General features: G+C 35.8%; 1 protein-coding gene across 21 annotated transcripts in view; it reads right to left on the bottom strand.

Annotated features, from left to right (window-relative positions):
* The window catches only part of USP9Y (ubiquitin specific peptidase 9 Y-linked), a 209,435-nt gene that overhangs the window by 100,230 nt on the left and 88,702 nt on the right, over positions 1–20,503 (bottom strand). For 19 of the 21 annotated variants that reach the window (XM_031661065.1, XM_031661067.1, XM_031661064.1 and 16 more), the window contains 3 exons: positions 11,636–11,842; positions 7,625–7,761; positions 5,633–5,781 (listed from right to left, as the gene is read on the bottom strand). In XM_031661065.1, coding sequence (XP_031516925.1) covers positions 5,633–5,781; positions 7,625–7,761; positions 11,636–11,842 — 493 coding nt within the window. The remainder of the gene's footprint in view (positions 1–5,632; positions 5,782–7,624; positions 7,762–11,635; positions 11,843–20,503) is intronic. The other 2 variants (XM_031661072.1, XM_031661073.1) reach the window with 1 other exon arrangement.

The raw sequence follows: 20,503 nt of genomic DNA, 5'->3' as shown, positions 1-20,503 counted from the left end.
TAAAAGGCACAGAGGACGTTTGTTAGTAAGAAACAGGCAACTACTAAGATTTAAGGCAGGAAAGACTATGCTAACTGTAAATGTAGTCAGGCTAATGATCAGATGGCTCTTTTAATATAAAGTGTTAACCCTCCACCTTGAAAGGAAAAGACAAACACCAGCTGCCAGTCTTGTGGTTGCACAAGAAGGCTTGACAACTAGAACGCTTTCTCTGGGTTGGTTCCATCAAAGTTTTGTCCCTGAAGTCAGGAAGTATCTTGCCAGTAATTGGTTGCCTTTTAATGTTCTTTTGACATTAGACAGTGCCTCTGGCCAAAGGCATCAATGTGGTTTGCTTGCCCCCAAACACATCTCTAATTCAGCCTCTAGATCAGGAAGTCATAAGGAACTTTAAGGCTCATTACATATGGTACTCCCTAGAAAGGACTGTCAATGCTGTCTAACAGAACCCTAACAGAAAGAACATCATGAAAGTGTGTAAGGATTACACCACTGAAGATGCCATCATTGTAACAGAAAAGGTGATGAAACCCATCAGGCTGGAAACAACATATTCAAAACTATGTCGAGATGTTGCGCATGACTTCACAGGATTTACAACAGAGCTCATTCAGGTAATCATGAAAGAGATCATGCAAACAGCAAAAACCATACGTGGGTTAACAGTTTCATGATATGATTCTTGGAGAAATTCAAAAGCTAATAGACAACATACCCGAGGAATTAACAAAGGACAACTTAGTGGAAATGAATGCTTCTGAACCAGTGGCAGACGATGAGGAAGTAGTAGAAGCATTGACAGAAAACAAACTGACATAAAACAAGCTGGCAGAGGATTCCGATTACTCAAGACTGCTTTTGACTTCTTCTATGACATGGACTTCCATAATATAGGTACTGAAATTACAGCAAATGGTGCAGGATCAATTGGTACTGTATGGAAGCAGTCCCCAACCTTTTTAGCACCAGGGATAAGTTTCTTGGAAGAAATTTTTCCACAGACAGGGGTTGGGATGGTTTTGGGATGAAACTGTTTCACCTAAGATCATCAGGCATCAGGTGCAATGAGCACTCAACCTAGACAGCTCTCATGTGCAGTTTACAATAGGGTTCCTGCTCCTATCAGAATCTAATGCTACCATTGATCTGACAGGAGGCAGGACTCAGGCGCTAATGCTCCCTCACCTGCCATTCACCTTCTGCTGTGTGGCCCAGTTTCTAGCAGGCCAGGGACCAATCATGGTCCTCGGCCTAGGGGTTGGGGACCCCTGCTGTATACAAACACTTTTTGAGACACGACAAAGCAAAAACATCAGACAGAAATAATATTTCCCTAAAGTTACAGTGTGTGCCCACCTTTTCTGCCTCACATTCCAATTCTTCCTCATCTGACACCTCTGAGACAGCAAGACCAACCCTTCCTCTTCCTTCTTGTCCTCAGCCTGCTCAATGTGAAGACAGGATGAAGGCCTTCAGGGTGATGCACTACCACTTAATGAACAGTAGAGGTATTTTCTTCCTAACAATACTCTCAGTGACATTTCTTTCTTCTAGCTTACTTAATTGTAACATAGTATATAATATACATAATAGATAAAATATGTGTTAATCAGCTGTTTTGGTTATCATTAATACTTTCCAGTCAACAGTATGCTATTAGTAATTAAATTCTGAGGAAGTCAAAAGTTATACATGGATTTTCTGACTTTGTGGGGTGTCAAGGTCCCTAACCTTGTGTTGTTCAAGGATCAACCATATAACATCTTTCATAACCACAGTATATTTACCAGGTTTTAAGACTCCAACAAGACTGCTCTCAGATCCATAGTGTATTTAGAAACTTAATGAATTGTACCAGTAATGTCATCACTTTATGTCTTCTTTTCTGCAATTCCAGGATAAAACTCTGGCTCATATACTACAAGTAGCTTTCTTTCACCTAAAGTTTTCTTGTATCTTTTTTGTGTTTCTTTGTCTTGACCATTTTAAAGAATGAAGTCACTTAATGCCACTCAATTTGCATTCTGTATTTTCTATAGATTCAGGTTGTGTATTTTTTTAACAAAATACCCCAAAAGATATCCTGTGTTCATTTCACATATTATCAGAAGCCATGTCAGTGTGTCCTACGTAATAACTATGTTTTAACTTACATCACTTAATTAAGGTGTTTCTGCCATGTTTCTCCACTGAAAAGTTAGTATTTCTCTCTTTGTAAAAACTTCTGGGAGGATACTTTGACACTATGTCAGTAAACCATTTCTTATTAGACTTTCAGCTACTTTTATCACCTGTTGTTTTTTCCCTATGTTTTTAGTTTGCATTGTTCTCCATTTATTTTTGTCAATATCAACTAAAGGACTCATATTGTAAAGCAGTTATGTCCTAAGTATAATATTTTGATGCTCAAATTGTTACAGATTTGGCTACCGAGAGGTGAATCCTATGTCTTTTTGATATGTCAGTATGATTTTCTAAAAACTTCTTACAATTTCTGGCACAGTAGGATGTTTAAAGTTCATCCTGTACTTTCCAGTACAAAGCCAACACTGTCAAAGAGTAGTGACAGAGTCAAAGAGTAATTTTACTTCAGGAAAATAATCACTTTAGTTCAAAATACTTTTTAAATCAGAAGAACCCACACCAAAGATTTAATAGTACTTCATAGCTGGCATGCGAAAATGAGGTAAGGACAGGCACAATAGCTCACATCTGTAATCCCAGCACTTTGGGAGGCCAAGGCAGACAGATCACTTGAGGCCAGGAGTTCAAGACCAGCCTTGCCAACAGGATGAAACTTTGTCTCTAATAAAAATACAAAAATTAGCCAGGCATGGTGGCTCATTCCTGTAATCTCAGCTACTTGGGAGGCTAAGACAGGAGAACCTGGGAGGCAGAAGCTGTAGTGAGTAGAGATCATACTGCTGTACTATAGCCTGGGTGAGAAAGTAGGACTCTGTTTCAACAACAAAAAAAAAAAAAAAAAAAAAAAGAAAAAGAAAAAGAAAATGAAATAGAATTAGTGAGCGAATCAAAGCCAGATTCTGCATTAAGCACTGTCGTTGTTGAGTGACACTTGTGAAGAGACTTTTTTCCTGTGGCAACGGGTCCCCAAAAGAATCAACTGTTATAATGAAAGCAGAAAGAACAGAAGAGGTATAAAATGACAATTCTTAGAAAACCACATTTTCTTGAACAGTAATGTGCCCTGTAATTAGTGTAAATCCTACAAATTTTACTCAGAAATCAGGAAAAATGACATATAAAACTCTCTCATAAGTAAATCAGTAAAAATACTGTCCTTTCAATGAGATAAACAAAGTGGCTGATAGTTTGTTGATGCACATAAAGGTTTTTTTTAAAAATGTGACTCAGGAAATATTCCTTGCTAAATTCAAGTAGTGAGACAACGGCACTCGTTTCTGCCATAAGTAAAATCTTAATGTTACTTTGTTATCTAAAATAACATGAAATTAGCTGACCATGCCACTGGGGAAATGTTTTCACAAAAATAAACAACTAGTAGTATCGTACATAGTCAGAATAGACACTAATGAAATGATTATCAGAAACTAAGAAAACATTAGTGAACTGCAAGAACTTCAAATCTATTTGCATATCACATGCTATGCTTTAAGAAACTGCTAAGATGCAATCACCATAGTTTTTGTTGGTATTGGTTTATACAATCCTAATCACATAAGTTTTAGTAGGAGAAATTTTATCGGTATATTTAAGAACAAACTGACTAATGTCAGCAATATTACTCAGAATGAGCAACATCACTCAGAAACGGAAAATATTAAAGGTAAATGATTATTTCTAGAAAACATAATCAATGAATTCAGGAGACCGTATAATTATAGAAAACGTTCAAGCAAGTGCTGTATACTGGTAACATTCTGGCAAATACTATGTTCTAGAATGTATTAACTCATTTATAAAATAGGTATACACTACTGTTATTCTTGTTTTACCAATCTGGTAAATCCTAATCACAGAAGGCTTAAGTACTTTGCAAGTCACCCAGTTGGAGGTAGGTTTAACTATACAAACTAATTGTGTATTTAACTATATAAACTTTATAGCAGTTTAACAATAAAGCCTATATTCCTATCTTCAATTTTATAAACAAATAATATGAACATGAGGAAAATGAAGAATGTGGAATTTCTTTATTTCTTGACTCATGATCACAAGACATCAGTCAAGAACTCAAGTAGAATTTGAACAAATAAACAGAGTACCCTAGTGAGGCTGGAATGGACCTATGCCTTTCCTCTTGACCGAATTGGAAATTGGGTCTTCAATTATTGACAATAACATTACAATTACAGATAAAACCACCCAAAATGAATAAAATTATCGTTGGAGTTAAGTGTCTAGTTGTGATCACTTTTGGGGAGGGTCTTCATTGGCATGTGGGAGGGCCCTTGTATCTTCAAGAAGATAGAAGACTTGAGGTGATACAGAATTTAAGAGAACGATATGCAAATTTTATGTTGCTTTAACTTTTTTAGCTGCTCTTAATAAAGAAAGGGGCCATCAAGGTTGGTTGCATGCCTATATGGGCTTGCCTGTCCTACGACTTTTGCCTTCGAGCTTCTGAACCTGACTGGGAGGATTGAAATGCATGTAGCACCTAATGCTCAGATTGCTTTTATAGTTCCGCAGCAAGGGTAAAAAGAGTGGGTAAAATGTGAGAGGAATAGAAGCCACTGAGGTAAGTGGAAGTTACTTAAGTTTTCTATTATTTTATTGACTTCAAAAAGAAGTATTAAGTAAAAACTTCATAATTTTTACAAGCTCAACCATACCAAGACTCTACTATATTTTTCAAACAGTTAATAATACAAATATCCACATTTTCAACATATCATTGATACTAACATAGCGAATCAATTAAGCAGCAATTTTGGTTCAACATTATGGTAAATCTTGCCTTCAAAATTGGCCAATAAAAGTTTTTCTCCTCTATAATCATAAAAATTGGGCCTGTGAAGTGGTTGATTTGGGATGCAGATGTTTTATGAACTTTTGGGGAAGGGGGATACAGCTATACCTGCAGAAAGACTACTACGTGCTCCAGCACACATAAATGTATTAAAACTGTTAAAGGACAAATAACAATGGAATTAGCCTTCAGTGTGCCAAGAGAGATCTCCGTATAGCATATACTAAAAGGCTGACTGTTGGGAAGTATAATACAAGAAATAGTTTTAAAATATTTCATAGTCTAAGAAGCAATGACACATCTAGTGATTACAAATCCAGTGAATTTCTAATAAGCTCTTTAAACAATGGATAACAATATTTCAGAATTATTAAGAACTATAATATATGTAATAACAGAATCAGGCAAAATTAACAACAAATTAAGCAGAATATGGTGGATGAGTAAGTAGACATGCATTTAATAAAGACACTGGGAAAGGTGGCCTGGAGTTTAGCTGGCCGAAGATTTGGGATCTACTTTGCCAAGTAGATCATATTCCTTAAGTGAATTCAATCTGAAGTATCAATCCACTTCTATTTTTTCTCATTCAAAAATAAATGTCATTTCTTAGGTTATTAACATTTAGAGTAAAACAAAGTTGATTCCCCATAGTTAATTTTAGCTCTTCGTACATACCTCCAGCATACAGTCTGATGCTATTCATGTAGGTTGCAAGGTTTTCTGCTACCAAAGTAACTAAAGCATGATTTTGTTGAAGCTGGTTGATTAAATCATGGCGATAAAATATGTGGGGACTTCGCTGAGTTTGGCTGAAATAAGAAGAACTTAACAGTACAATAAGGCAAATGAAAATTGCTGTAATTAAGAGAGTTTACAGAAGCTAAATTCTAGCTACTACTTTAAAAAATTTTAATGCTATACATTCTTAATAAAATGTGTCAATATCCTCCCCTTAACAAAATATCAAACTCTGTAAAAAACATAATCCATGCCTCCAACCAAATATCTATTTCAGTATTCTTATTTAAAAATAAAAAGTATCTATCAGTATGAAAACACATGTATTGCATGGTGAAGAGTATCAGACGTCCAGGTACATTCTGGAACAATGAGTTCACACCATTTTATCTGGGGATATCACCAAAAATATCTAGCTCTCTTTTCCTTCCTAGTTTGTCATTATTGACTAAACCAATCAACTCACAATCATTACTAATCTATTGGTAATGAGGTCACCAGTCTTGAGAGAGTATATGTACTGCATCTATCTATAGTAAATAGATATGTCTGATAAAAGACAAATGGAATATATAAACAAAATCAAAATATGTCCTTCATAAGTATTTTTTCCAATGTTTATTCCCATGAAACTTTCAAATTTCCTTTAATATTTCCAACATTAGAAAAATAGAGTCAAAAGTCAACTTGAAAAAAATCACAAAACATAAATGGCATTTTAAGCTTCTATTAACACAAAAATTCTCCTTGGGGCATAATTTTATCAATCTAAAGCTGTAAAGCATCTTGATTAATCATCATCTGACACACAACACAAATGTTCTTACACCATGAGACAATCTTTTTTTTTTTTTTTGAGACAGAGTTTTGCTCATGTTGCCCGGGCTGGAGTACAAGGGCGCAATTTCAGCTCATTGCAACCTCAGCCTCCTGGGTTCAAGCGATTCTCTTGCCTCAGACTCCTGAGTAGCTGGGATTACAGGTGCCTGCCACCACATCCAGCTAATTTCTTGTATTTTTAGTAGAGATGGTGTTTCACCATGTTGGTGAGGCTGGTCTTGAACTCCTGACCTCAAGAGATCTGCCGGCCTCGGCCTCCCAAAGTGCTAGGATTATAGGCATGAGCTGCGGCACCCAGCCCACGAGGGAATCTTTCTAAGATTACAGCTAGTTAGATAAACCTGGAGTTCACTACTGGGAATCTTAACTGCACTGTGAATATTCTTCAACTAACATAGGTTTCTCCATCCCCGTGTTATTTTCCTTTCATTTCATTAATTTTCAGTATCTTACAATAAAATAAAATAGATTATTTAAATAACCACAATTTAACATATAATACCAAACACTTAAAATTAAGTAAAATCTAGCTAAAATAAGTTATGAGTTAAAAAATCTTTAAACAGTCGTGTCATGTTTTATAATTTAAATCACTTTGTAGTCTAATTTTTAAAATTTAACTTTAAAACTCAAGAAAGAGGTGTTTCCTCCCTACAAATATGGAAAATGTTAGACTAAATCAATTAAATAACAAAGAATACTACTTGTAACTACAAGAAATATTGAGCCAAGACAGAGTTAACTGTCGAAAGGATAGCCTAAAATGAGGAGCAAGATAAATATAACACATGGCATAATATCTGATACATCTGCTGAAGTCAGAGACAATTCTGAACTAAGACCTGAAAGGCAGTAATGTGGCTATGATACTTAATTGCTATTTAGTACTGAATATATCACTTACCTACCTGTCATAAAATACAAAGAAGTTGAACATGATCAAGGATCCTTATTTTGTTGTAAACAAACTCTTAGAAATTTCTTGTTTTCTCACCATGGTTTTCTTTCTTTAAAATTTGCTTTCATATACCATTTTCAACATAACATACAAATAAAAATTAAAAAAATTATCTATTAAAAAAGTCTTACCTCAAATTTTGGGGTGCTTCACCAAACAAACTACAAATTTCTCTTATTTGTTTCAGAGCAGGAATTACCCACTTGTCATTCCTGCGAAGTTCTTCTATAAAGTGATCTATCCACTGGATCTTTTGTGCATCTCGATCCTTATACATGAAAAAAATTTATACTGTAAGTGGACCAATACTCAATATAATTCTACCTTCAAAATTATTTTGAGATTTACAAAACGGGAAATCTAAACTTAGCATCACCAAATTTACAATGTAATTGTAAATGTGTTCAAACAAAATGCTCTAAATATATTATTTTGAAGTTATAATGAAAACACCAGAATGTAAGGCACTACTATAAATTTAATGTTCTATGAATCCGAAATATCTGTACCAAGACACAATTTCCAAGTACCAGCACATTTATAGGAAGTATGATTTTAAAACATTTGTCTGAATAGTGGGTATTGCATTTCATTGAGTTTTGTGAAGTTTTGTCATAAAATTTGGGAAAGCATGCAATCCCAATTATAACCATATATACTGAGTTTGGCTAGGATAGTTTTCTAATCAGAGCAAAGAAAATGGAAAATTTTTATTTCATCAAGAAAGTAACAGTATAGTAATTGAGGTTAAAAAAATCAAAATAAATCAGTATACATACTACATACAAAGAAAGTTACAGAAAAAGGACAAACGTGTTCAACGAAAAAATAATTAACGATTTTTTTTTTTGAGATGAAGTCTCGCTCTGTCACGAGACAGGAATGTAGTGGCGTGATCGCAGATCTCGGCTCACTGCAACCTCTGCCTCCTGAGTTCAAGCTATCCTCCTCCTCAGCCTCCCAAGTAGCTGGGACTACAGGCGCATGCCACCACGCCTGGCTAATTTTTGTATTTGTAGTACAAGCGGGGTTTTATCATGTTGGCCGGGATGGTCTCAGTCTCTTGAACTCATGATCCACCCCCGCTGGCCTCCCAAAGTGCTGGGACCACTGGCATGAGTCAGCACTCCCAGTCAAGAATATTTTGAGAGTAAGATTTTTCAAATATTCCTCTATGGTTGCTACAATCTTTCACACTGCAGTGACTAAAAATCAAAATTCTGGTTTAAATATCTAATAGATTTTTAGCTGGAAGAATTCCATTTCTGCACACATTCACAAAAGGTAAATTTTTTTATTTCCGTAATACTTAATTTAAGGGATGTTTGTAAGCACACGCATGTCTTTTTTTAAACAAAAACTGAACACACGCTTTAAGTGTCTTAATTAAATGTGGACACCTTTCCAAACTACTAAGGGATTTTAATGGCTGTACACATTATAAAAACATTCAGTTTAAGTGGTTTCATTGTGTAAACAATAAAGAATGTTTCTGTACAAACTGTGCTGTTTTCAGATCATTTCCTAGGAAAAATTTCCATTAATAAATGTGCCCATTTTTAAGGATTTAAAAATACTCACACGTGTATTTTTTAAAATTTTATTTATTTATTTTTTTGAGATGGAGTTTCACTGTGTTGCCCAGGCTACAGTGCAGTGGTGCGACCTCGGCTCACTGCGACCTCGACCTCCTGGGTTCAAGCGATTCTCCCGCCTCAGCCTCCCAAGTAGCTGGGACTACAGGTGCACCCACCACGCCTGGCTATTTTTTTTTTCTTTTTCTTTTTAGATGGAGTCTCACTCTTATTGCTAAGGCTGCTGTGCTCCTGGGTTCAAGTGATTCTTCTGCCTCAGCCTCCCGAGTACTGGGATTAAAGGCGCCCGCCACAATGCCCAGCTAATTTTTTGTATTTTTAGTACACATGTGGTTTCATGTTGGCTAGGCTTGTCTCGAATGCTTCACCTTAGGCAATCCACCTGCCTCGACCTCCCCAAATGCGGATATTATAGGCGTGAGCCACTGTGCCTGGCCAATTTTTTTGTATTTTTACTAGAGACAGGGTTTTGCCATGTGAGCCAGGCCAGTCTTAAACTCCTGATCTTAAATGATCTACCCACCTTGGCCTCCCAAAGTGCAGGGATTACAGGTCTGCAGCACTGCACAAGGCCCACACAGGTATACTAAATTAAAAGTACTTTAGGTGGGAGGGCAAGAGGAATTACAGACTTAATAGTTAACAGTAACAACAGCAAACAAAAACTGAAGTTAAAAAAGGCAAAAACCCTTACACTAAATTTAGTGAAATCAAGCATTAACATAGCAATGTAGAAAACAGTGTGCCAGGCAATAAAATGAATAACAAACGGTAGGTGAGTATTTATAACAAGTATATTACTTTAATTCTCTGTAACACTTTTCTATTTAACAAGACAGCACTCAACTCAAGATCCTCATAACCATTTTACCTGCTGCATAAGTACTTATGAGCAGTCAGAATCAACCACAGTATAACACTGTCATCTGATCATAACAACCCAACTGACACTTTTTATTTCCATGCATCTAAAGCTGCAACTGCATTACTGCAAGTCCCATGTATTACTGACTACTGGGATTGGAAAAAGTATTGTGTTTTCATTTGTATGTGGCAGTAGCTGTAATAAATTTCGATTTGTATTTTCTTTACAATTAAAAAAAAAATCAGTTTTACATGAAAAGCTGGGACTAACTAGTCCACAGACTGCGAATGACATCTTCATTTTTGAAGTATTCCAGTTTTATGAATGTTCTCCCTTTGATTTACCTAATTATACATATGATTTTGTATTAGTCCTTTTTTGATGATGGCAACTGATGAAACAAATGCTTTTTATGCTTCACAGTTATATGGCTTTCAAAACCCAAGAGCATCATCTTGACCTTACTGAGTAATTTAAAAAAATATTTTCTATTTCATTGTTTTGAGACAGGGTCTTACTCTGTCACCCAAGCTGGAATAGGTGGCACACTCATGGCTCACTGCTGCTTCGGCCTCCCAGGCTCCAGGGACCCTCCTGCCTCAGCCTCCCTAGTAGCTGGGACTTCAGGTGTGCACCACCATGCCCAATTAATTTCTTAGTTTTTACAAAGGTGGGGTTTCCCCATGCTGCCCAGGCTGGACTGAACTTGTAAACTCAAGTGACTGTGCCCTCCATGGCCTCCCAAAGTGCTGGGATTAGAGTAGTGAAAAACTGCCCAGCCAACCCTGATTAATTAGATTAAGCTTAAGTCCAAGTGAAAGCAATTAAATTACTGAACTGACCAATTATAAGGATAGCAAAAAGCTGCTAATAAAAATCCATCAAGAGGTTCAAGACTTCAGGCAAAACTAGCAAAACATTAATACGTAAAATTAGTAACATAAGGCACATCAGTTAAACACTGGGAAGCTGCTGTGATTTGCTGATAGGGAAGCCAATAAGTTCTGTTAATCTTACTAACTTATTAGCAAATAAAATGTAATTACCCTTATACCTCTAAAGTCACTATTGCTTTTAAATCTTTATGATCTGTATTAGCACTACATATTAAGCTGCAATATGACTATAATAAGATGTTCTACCTATTAACATTTTTGTCTCAGTGAGGCAAAAATGCTTAGTAATTGATATGTAAAATATGGCTGGAAAACGCAAGAGAATAGGAAGCCAGGCTTATATCACAAAGTATGCCAATTCCTCAAGATTACTTCAGAAATAAAAAATGATGGGCTGGGTGTGGTGGCTCAGGCCTGTAATCCCAGCACTTTGGGAGGCTGAGGTGGGCGGATCACGAGGTCAGGAGATCAAGACCATCCTGGCTAACACGGTGAAACCCTGTCTCTACTAAAAATACAAAAAATTAGCTGGGCGTCATGGTGGGTACCTGTAGTCCCAGCTACTCAGGAGGCTGAGGCAGGAGAATGCAGTGAACCCGGGAGGTGGAGCTTGCAGTGAGCCGAGATTGCACCACTGCACTCCAGCCTGGGCAACAGAGAGAGACTCTGTCTCAAAAATAAATAAAAAATAAACAAAATGATAGAAGAAACTGGAATCATCTTGTAACTAAGTTATCCTACTTGTGAAGGAAAGTCAGAAAACTGAACAAGGAAACACTCCCATACCTGGGAACAACTATAATCTAGTATTTTTATGTGGGCACTGAGAGCAAGGTCCATGATATCTACAGGGACATCATCACTGTGAGCCAGGTTCCAAAGAAGGTTCAACACTTTATGTGCCATCACACCATCTTTATCATCTTCTGCAAGACGACGTATCAACTCAAGGAGCTTTTCACGTTGCTTCTTACTTGCATTTGTCCAACTCGCCTAAAGAAAGTATTTAAATGATATAAATACCACATAATTTATTATGTTTGCTTACATTAAGTAAACACTGCTTTAAGTCTTTGAATAAACTACATTCATCACATACATACACACACACACACACACCCCAAGCGCATATCTGAACAAAAGTGTTACTGAAGGAAACCAAATAGTACTCACAAGACAAAGTAATTGCAATTCCAGGGAAAAAATCCTCTATTTCCAATATAAACTTTGTTACTTTTGACTTTAAAATTATGTAATTAAAAAATAACAAGGCATACGTGACTCAAAAATGCTATGTTATAAATAAAGAGATATGATTAAGTAATCTGCATTAAACATTTTACAACAGAAAGCAAACATATGAGGTGAAGAAATGTTTGTAACAAATTATGTTAAGACTAAAAAATCCAAACAACAAAAACCTCCAGCTTACAAATAAATGATGAACAAATGCTATCTACATATAGGAGATAAAATGCTCACTAAAAAGAATTAAGATCATTTTGATTTGTGAAGATGAAACAGATGTTTCATTATTCTTCCCATTAAATACAACCAAAACTCCTGGACATTAAATATAAGGAACAAGAAGGTAGTGAATTCCCAGAATTTTCTTTTATTTCACATATTATAGATTTGAAGCTAAAAGATCTAGCAACCTGTAAACATTAGTAGGTGCAGATAAGAAAAGCACCCTCCCTCCCCACAGCCACCCCTATAGCCTATGGATCAGGAAACATGCAAATTGGCATGATAGAAAACTTAGAAATGTCAAGCAAAAACTACAGAAAGAACTATGACTCACTCCCCATGCATACCACAAAAATTCAGTGAAAACCCTAAAGTTCCTAAAGCTGTAACAAAGCATGCCCAAATCTGTGGGAAGATAAAGAAGGCCAACTAGTGAGCAGGTGTTTCTATGGAAGATAAAGAAGCCAAGTAGTGAGCTGGGGTTTCTATCTCCGCTTGACAGTAACAAGGAGCCAGCACCTGCCTGATTCTGCTGGAGTGGTGCCTAAAAGAGAATCAGAACTTTCATCCCGTTCCAGTGGAAAAAAAGTCACTCCCTCCATGGTAGAAGTTACAAGTGTGGACCACACAGGGGGTCAGAAATTCCTCCCCAAAATAGCAGTAATAAGGAACACCCCCTTTCCAGTGACAAGGAAGACAACAAAAGGAACTTGGAGTTCTACTTCCAAGCGGTAACAACCAAGGGTATCCCTCCCTTCCCTTGCCTGAGTGGCGCCAGACAAAAATCAAGGAAAATAGAAGTTTCAACATTCTTTGAGTCTAATAACATAATATGATTATCTCTGGGTTTCAACTGAGTATTACTTGACATATCAAGAATCGAGAAGATAGCAAAATAAATGAAAAAAAGAACTGACTGGTGCCAACACAAAGAAAACAGATGTTAGAATTATCAAAGTTTTTTTTTTTTTTTTTTTTGAGACGGAGTCTCACTCTGTGGCCCAGGCTGGAGTGAGTGGCGTGATGTCGCCTCACTGCAAGCTCCGCCTCCCTGGTTTACGCCATTCTCCTGCCTCAGCCTGCCGTGTAGCTGGGACTACAGGCGCCCGCCACCTCGCCCGGCTAGTTTTTTGTATTTTTTAGTAGAGACAGGGTTTCACCATATTAGCCAGGATAGTCTCGATCTCCTGACCTCGTGATCTGCCTATCTCGGCCTCCCAAAGTGCTGGGATTACAGGCGTGAGCCACCACGCCCAGCCTGAATTATCAAAGATTTTAAAGTTACATAAACAGATACAGTAATGTAACTACAGAAATTTTAAAAACGTTCCAATAACCCTCCAGAAGGCAAGAAAATAAAAACAGAGAAATGAAAGAAGAGAATAAGCAGAACACAAAAATACGATAGCAAGGGTAACAGGGATTCTTTGTATTATTAAGGGTAAGAAAATAGGCAGGTTGAGGCCGGGCGTGATGGCTCACAGCTGTAATCCCAGCACTTTGGGAGGCCAAGGTGGGCGGATCACCTGAGGTTGGGAGTTAAGGCACCAGCCTGACCAACACAGAAACTCCATCTCTACTATAAATACAAAAATTAGATGGGTATGGTGGCAGGTGCCTGTAATCCCAGCTACTCGGGAGGCTGAGGTAGGAAAATCACTTGAACCCAGAAGGCAGAGGTTGCGGTCAGCGGAGACTGAGCCATTACACTCCAACATAGGCAACAAGAGCAAAACTCCGATATCAAAAAAACAAACAAACAAAAAAAGAAAAACAGGTAGGTTGAAGGCAGAATGCAAAAAGATATAACAGGCAAACATTAAAGGAAAGTAGAAATAGTTATTTTAACATGAGATAAAACAGATTTCAGCACAAGAAAAATGTCATAGGTCACTATACAATGAAAAAGGATCACTCCATCAAGACATGACACAGCAGTTCTAAACATGTATGCACCAAAATATGTATACTGTAAAATATGTGAAGCAAAAACTAAGATGATCAAACGTGAGACAAAATCATAGAGAGACATCAACACCCCTCTCTAAACAAATGACAGAACTACACAAAAATTTGCAAAAATATCAACAAAAGCTTCAATCAACAGCATTTAACTGACATTTATTGAACACTCCACATAACAGCAGGATACACCTTATTTTCAAAGTTCCTACAAAAGAAAATACACAAGATAGACCATCTCTTCAGTGAGAAAACAAACTTCAGGAAATTTAAGAATGAAAATCATACAATTACACAGGAATCAAACTATAAATCAATTACATTATGATGACATGAAAACTTCCTATTAATTATTGTTCAAGTACTAGTTCTATGTTCTCAAAGAGTCATCTTCACAGAAATTAATATAATTAAGGCTAGGCCTGGTGGCTCATGACTAATCCACCACTCTGAGAGGCCAAAGAAGGAGTATCACTTGAGCCCAATAGTTTGAGGCCAAGAAGTCTGAGTCCCAGCCTACAAAACCCAGTGAGATTTTTCTCTATAAAAAATTTTAAAAATTAGCTGGGCATAGTGATTTACACCTGCAGTCTCAGCTACTCAGGAAGCCTGAAGTGGGAGCATTGCTTGAACCTGGGAGGCTGAGACTGCAGTGAGTGTGACTGCACCACTAAACTCCAGCCTGGGTGACAAAGTGAGGCCCTGTCTGGAAGAAATAAATACACATACATACATGCATACATACACACGTGCAACATGTATGTGTATATATGTTTATTATATGTATATTATACTATATATAGGTATATGTATATATGTGAGCCCATATGTGTGATCTCATATATATGCATATATACATATACATAAATCTGTTTGCATATATATATATGTGGGGAAAAAACCAAAATTGAGGTAAAATATGCAACATTTAAACATAGTGGAAGACAGAAGTTCCTAACACCAAACACACAGATAAGAAGAAATGCTGAAGTGAACCACCTTAACTTCTACTTCAGGAAACTACAAAAAAAGAGCAAAATAAGCTCAAAGAAAGCAGAATAAAGGACACACTGAAAAATTAATGAAAATCCATAAAATTTAAAAGAAACAACAGAGTAAATTAATGAAACAAAGACTTGTCTTTTCAAAAGGATCTAGAATTAAACTTCTAGCGGAACGGGCAAAACAAATCTTGTTAAAGAGAATACACAAATTACTAACATCAGTAATAAAACAGCTATGACTGAAGACTGTGCTGACATCAAAAACCAGTAAGAAATACTAGAAACAATATATAATTTGACAGCTTAGACAAAATAAATGACATCTCTTAAAAACAAATTACAGGAACTCAATCAATATAAACAATTATAAAAGAATGATAATGATTAAGAAAAACTAAACTTATAATGTTAAAACTCCCCTAAATAATCACCAGACCAGATGGTTTCAGTGAGGAAAAAAAGAAGAAACACTTTCCAATATTTTATAAAGTAAGTAATGCAAAACCTGAACATTACAAAGAGAACTACAGACTGCATCCCTGATAAACATAAATGCAAAAGTCCTTAACAATTATTAGAAAAGGAAAGTCAACAATACACAATAATAATGATATATGATTAAGTATGGTTTATTCCAGGGATGCAGGCCTAACTAATCAAAAAACAATCACTGTAATCCACCACATTAAAAGGGTAGAAAAGAAAAATTGGGCTGTATATGGCTGTTCATACCTGTAATCCCAGGGACTTAGGAGGTGAAGGTTTGGGAGAACAAGTGTGGGCATGACAGCAAAACCCCACCTCTATAAAAATAAAGATTATAAAAAACGTTAGCTTAGTGTGATACGGTGTACCCTTAGTCCTTGCTACTCAGGACACTGAGGCAGGACAATAGCTTGGGCCCAGGAAGTCAAAGCTGCAGTGAACTGTGATCACGCCACTGCCCTGTAACCTGGCTGACAGAATGAGACCATGTCTTTAAAAAAAAAAAAAAAAGTCACTATCACAGCAACAGATACAGAAAGAAACACTTGGCAAAACATCCATTCATGACAAAGAGTCTCAGAACAATGATGGAATGCAACTTTTTCTCAAACCAATTAATGGCATCTACAAAAAATGGGGGGAGGGGAGGGAGGGAGGGTAACATTATTCCCTCCCCACTTGCTTTTTTGCTCTAAAACAGACAGGGTGAGATCATAGCTCACTGTAGCTTCCAACTCTTGGGCTGAGGCAATCCTCCTCCCAACACTCACAGTGTTGTGATTACAGGTGTGAGCCACTGCTCCCAGCTAACACTATTCTTAATGATGAAACACTGATAGTTTTCTTACCGTGAAATCGAAGGAAGACTAAACTGCTCCCTCTAGCAACTTCTATTGAGGTTTATACTGGCAATTCTAACCACCACAATGAGGTAAGAAAAAGAAATAACAGGCACACACAAGAAGAAGGAAGAGGCAAAATTCTTCCTATGTGCAGGTAGTATGATTTTCTATATATTAAAAAAAAATGGCAAGGATCCTCAAAGAGAAAAAAAAACCTCATGGACTTTAACATGATCGCAGGACATAGAATATACATATAAAAATCAAACCTATACATGAGTAGTAATAAATGTATAAACATAGCATCAAAAACATTCACAATTACTCAAAAGTAAAACCAGACACATAAATATTTAGGTGTAAATTTAACCAACATGTATAAGGTTTGTAAGTGTAAAACTACTCAGCACTGAATAAATAAGTCAAAGGTCTAAATCAATGAAGAGGCATACAGTATTCTGGTGCTCAAAAATCTGAGCAAAAACTCTCCCCAAACTGATATACTGCATTTTATGTACTAATTTTTAGTACATAAAGTAGGATTTATGTACTTTATGTACATTACTGTACATAATTATGTACATAAGTAGTGTACATAATTCTACTTATGTACATAAGTAGTACATAAGTACTACTATTTAAATTACTATACTTCCTATTACTGGGAAGCAGATATCTAAAATGAAGATCAGATTATCTAAAATTTTTATGGTAAGCAAAGTATAAAAACAACTAAATAATTTGAAAAAAGATAAAGTGGGATGAGTCTGTTTACCTGATTTTAAGTCTACATTATGTATTTGCAGTAATCACAATTCTGTGGCACAGGAACAAAGATCAATGAAGAAAACAAAACACGTATAAACCCATACAAATGTGCCCAACTGATTTTTGAAAAAGGCACAAGAGCAACCTAATAAACTAAAAATGAAAGACAGCCTTTCACAAAATGGTTCTGGAATACCTGGGAGAAAAAAAAAAAGAATTATCAATCTAAGTCTCACACCTAAAGAAGGGAAGAAAACATCACTCAACTGGATCAGACCTGAATGACATAAGTAAAACTTTGAGAGAAACAACGTAAGAATATACAGGATTTATGAGTAGGCAGTAAGTGCTCAGAATTTGACATAAAAAAGCATGATCTCTAAGAATGAATAAATAAGTGGGGCCTTATAAAAATTACAAACTCAACTGGTAAAACACCTGTTAAAGAGGACAAAAAGATATGCTATAGACTGGCAGAAAATATTTGTTAACTGTTTATAATAAATGATGATCATCTAGATAAGAACTCAGTAATAATAAACTTAAATTAGCAAATGAACAAAAACCATGAAAAGGCATTTCACCAAAAACTCCACGTAGTAATTAAATATATGAAAGATCTTCAATATCAGCAGTCATTAGAATAATGTAAATTAAAACCATTAATGGGATTTCATTTCACACCTGTCAGATAAAACAAGTTTAAAAAATAGTGTCACCAGGGCAGGCACGGTGGCTCACGCCTGTAATCCCAGCACTCTGAGAGGCCGAGGTGGGTGGTCAGGAGATCGAGACCATCCTGGCTAACATGGTGAATCCCCACCACTACTAAAAAAATACAAAACTATTAGCCCGGCATGGCTGCAGACACCTGTAGTCCCAGCTACTTGGGAGGCTGAGGCAGGAGAATGGTGTGAACCCGGGAGGCGGAGCTCGCAGTGAGCCGAGATCATGCCACCGCACTCCAGCTTGGGCAACGGAGCAAGACTCCTGTCTTAAACAAACAAACAAATAAATAATAATAATAATAATAGTATCAACACCAAAATGTGGAGAAGATGTGGAGAAACTGGATTATTCATATTCATACACTATGGGTAGAAATAAATAAGGTTACAGTCGTTCTGGAAAATAGTTTGGCAGTTTCTTAAAAATCTAAAAATGTCCTAAACAAAATAGAAACAAAATGCGGCAACAAATAAAAAGATTATAGATCATGACAAGTATCATTTATTCCAGTTTAAGAAGCAACATACATAAAAAAGATTATACACCAGGACAAATATAATTTATTCCAAGAAGTATAAACCTGGCTGAACATAACAAAAATCAACTAATGTAATACAGGACACAAAAACATGTAACATCTCCATATATGAAGACAGTTAATAAAATCCAATATCCTTTCATGATAAAAACACTCAATAAACTAGGATTTGAAAAGAACTTTCTAAACACAATAAAAGGCATTTACAAAAGCCCTCCTTTTTATATTGTATTTTATGCTGAGAAACAGAAAGCTTGCAAATTACAATCAGGAACAAGACAAAAATGACTGTTCTCACCATTATTTTTAACATTGTACTAGAAGTTCTTGTCAGGGAAATCAGGCTAGAAGGAGAAGTTATACAATTGGAAAAGAACAAGTAAAACTAACTGTATTTGCAAACAATATGATCCCACACATAGAAAAATTTAAGAATCAATTACTACAAGAAAGAAATGTAACAGGTTTCAGGATGCAAGATCAATAAACAAGATATGTGTTTCTTTACATTAGATGTTAAAAAATCCAAAATGAAATTAGGAAAACTTCCATTTATATTGACAACAAAAACAAAAAATTATTTTGGTATCACTTTAGCAAAGTTGCACTGAAAACTAAAAAAAAACATTGCTAAACAAAAGTAAAGTAGACCCAAATAAATGGAAAGACATTCCTAAATAAATGGAAAGACATTACATGTTCCTTGATTGGAAGACTAATACTGTTAAGATGGTAACACAATACAGACTGAATAAGGTTTATCACAATTCCAGCTAACGTGTTTGCAAAAATCAACAAGCTAATGCTAAAACCCATATGGAAGTTCAAGGGAACTAGAATAGACAAAACATTCTTAAAAGGTAACAGAATTGAAGAACTGCCATTTCATAATTTGTAAATGTTCTATAAAGCTGCAAATCAATGCAATGCAATTCTGGTTTAATGACAGATATATTCAATAAATGAAACAGAACATAAAGCTTGTAAATACTTCCATCTACGATTGACTTATTTTCGACAAAGATGCTCAACAATATTCCCAAAACAATCTTTTAACAAATGCTCCTTGGACAACTGAATATTCACATGAAAAAAGTAAATCTGAAACTCTTATCAGCATACTATACACGCAAAAACAATTAACTCAAAATAGAAAACAGATCTTACTAAATAATTATGATATTTAGTTAGATCAAAATACAGGAGAAAATCATTTGCAATCTTGGATTAGGCAATAATTTCTTACACATGAAAGCAAAAAACAAGTGACAGAAATATTGTAACTTATTCCGTGAAAGTGAAAATTACTTTTTAAATTAAAAATTAATTTGTGGCAAAAAAGTAATTTTTGTCTTAAAAAGGACACAAGAAAGTGAAAAGACAATGTACCCAGGAATAGAAGAAATGTGCAAATCATGTCTGATAAGGGAATTATATCCATAATATATAAAGGACTACTGTAACTCACAAATAAAAAAAAATATGTAACAGATTTCTTCAAGGAAGATATCTAAATGGCCAATAGGCACAAGAAGCTGCTCAACATCATTAATCACTAAACAAATGAAAAATCAAACTAAAAATGAGTTATGAATTTAACCCCGATAGAACAGATACAGTAAGAAAGATCAGAGGAGAAACTACAGTCTCATACACTGCTGGGAATATAACATGGTACAGCCATTGTGGACTCTGTCAAGTCCTCAGAATGTTACACAGTTATTATACGACCCAACAATTCCACACCTATGTACATATATCTCTAAGAGAACTGAGGACATACCTCCACATAGAAATCTGTACACCAATATTCATAACACATTACTCATAATAGCTGAAGAGTGGGAAATACCTA

Source organism: Papio anubis, chromosome Y, assembly GCF_008728515.1.
Source record: "Papio anubis isolate 15944 chromosome Y, Panubis1.0, whole genome shotgun sequence".
NCBI lineage: Eukaryota > Metazoa > Chordata > Mammalia > Primates > Cercopithecidae > Papio > Papio anubis.
This window is presented reverse-complemented; position numbering and strand designations above follow the sequence as displayed.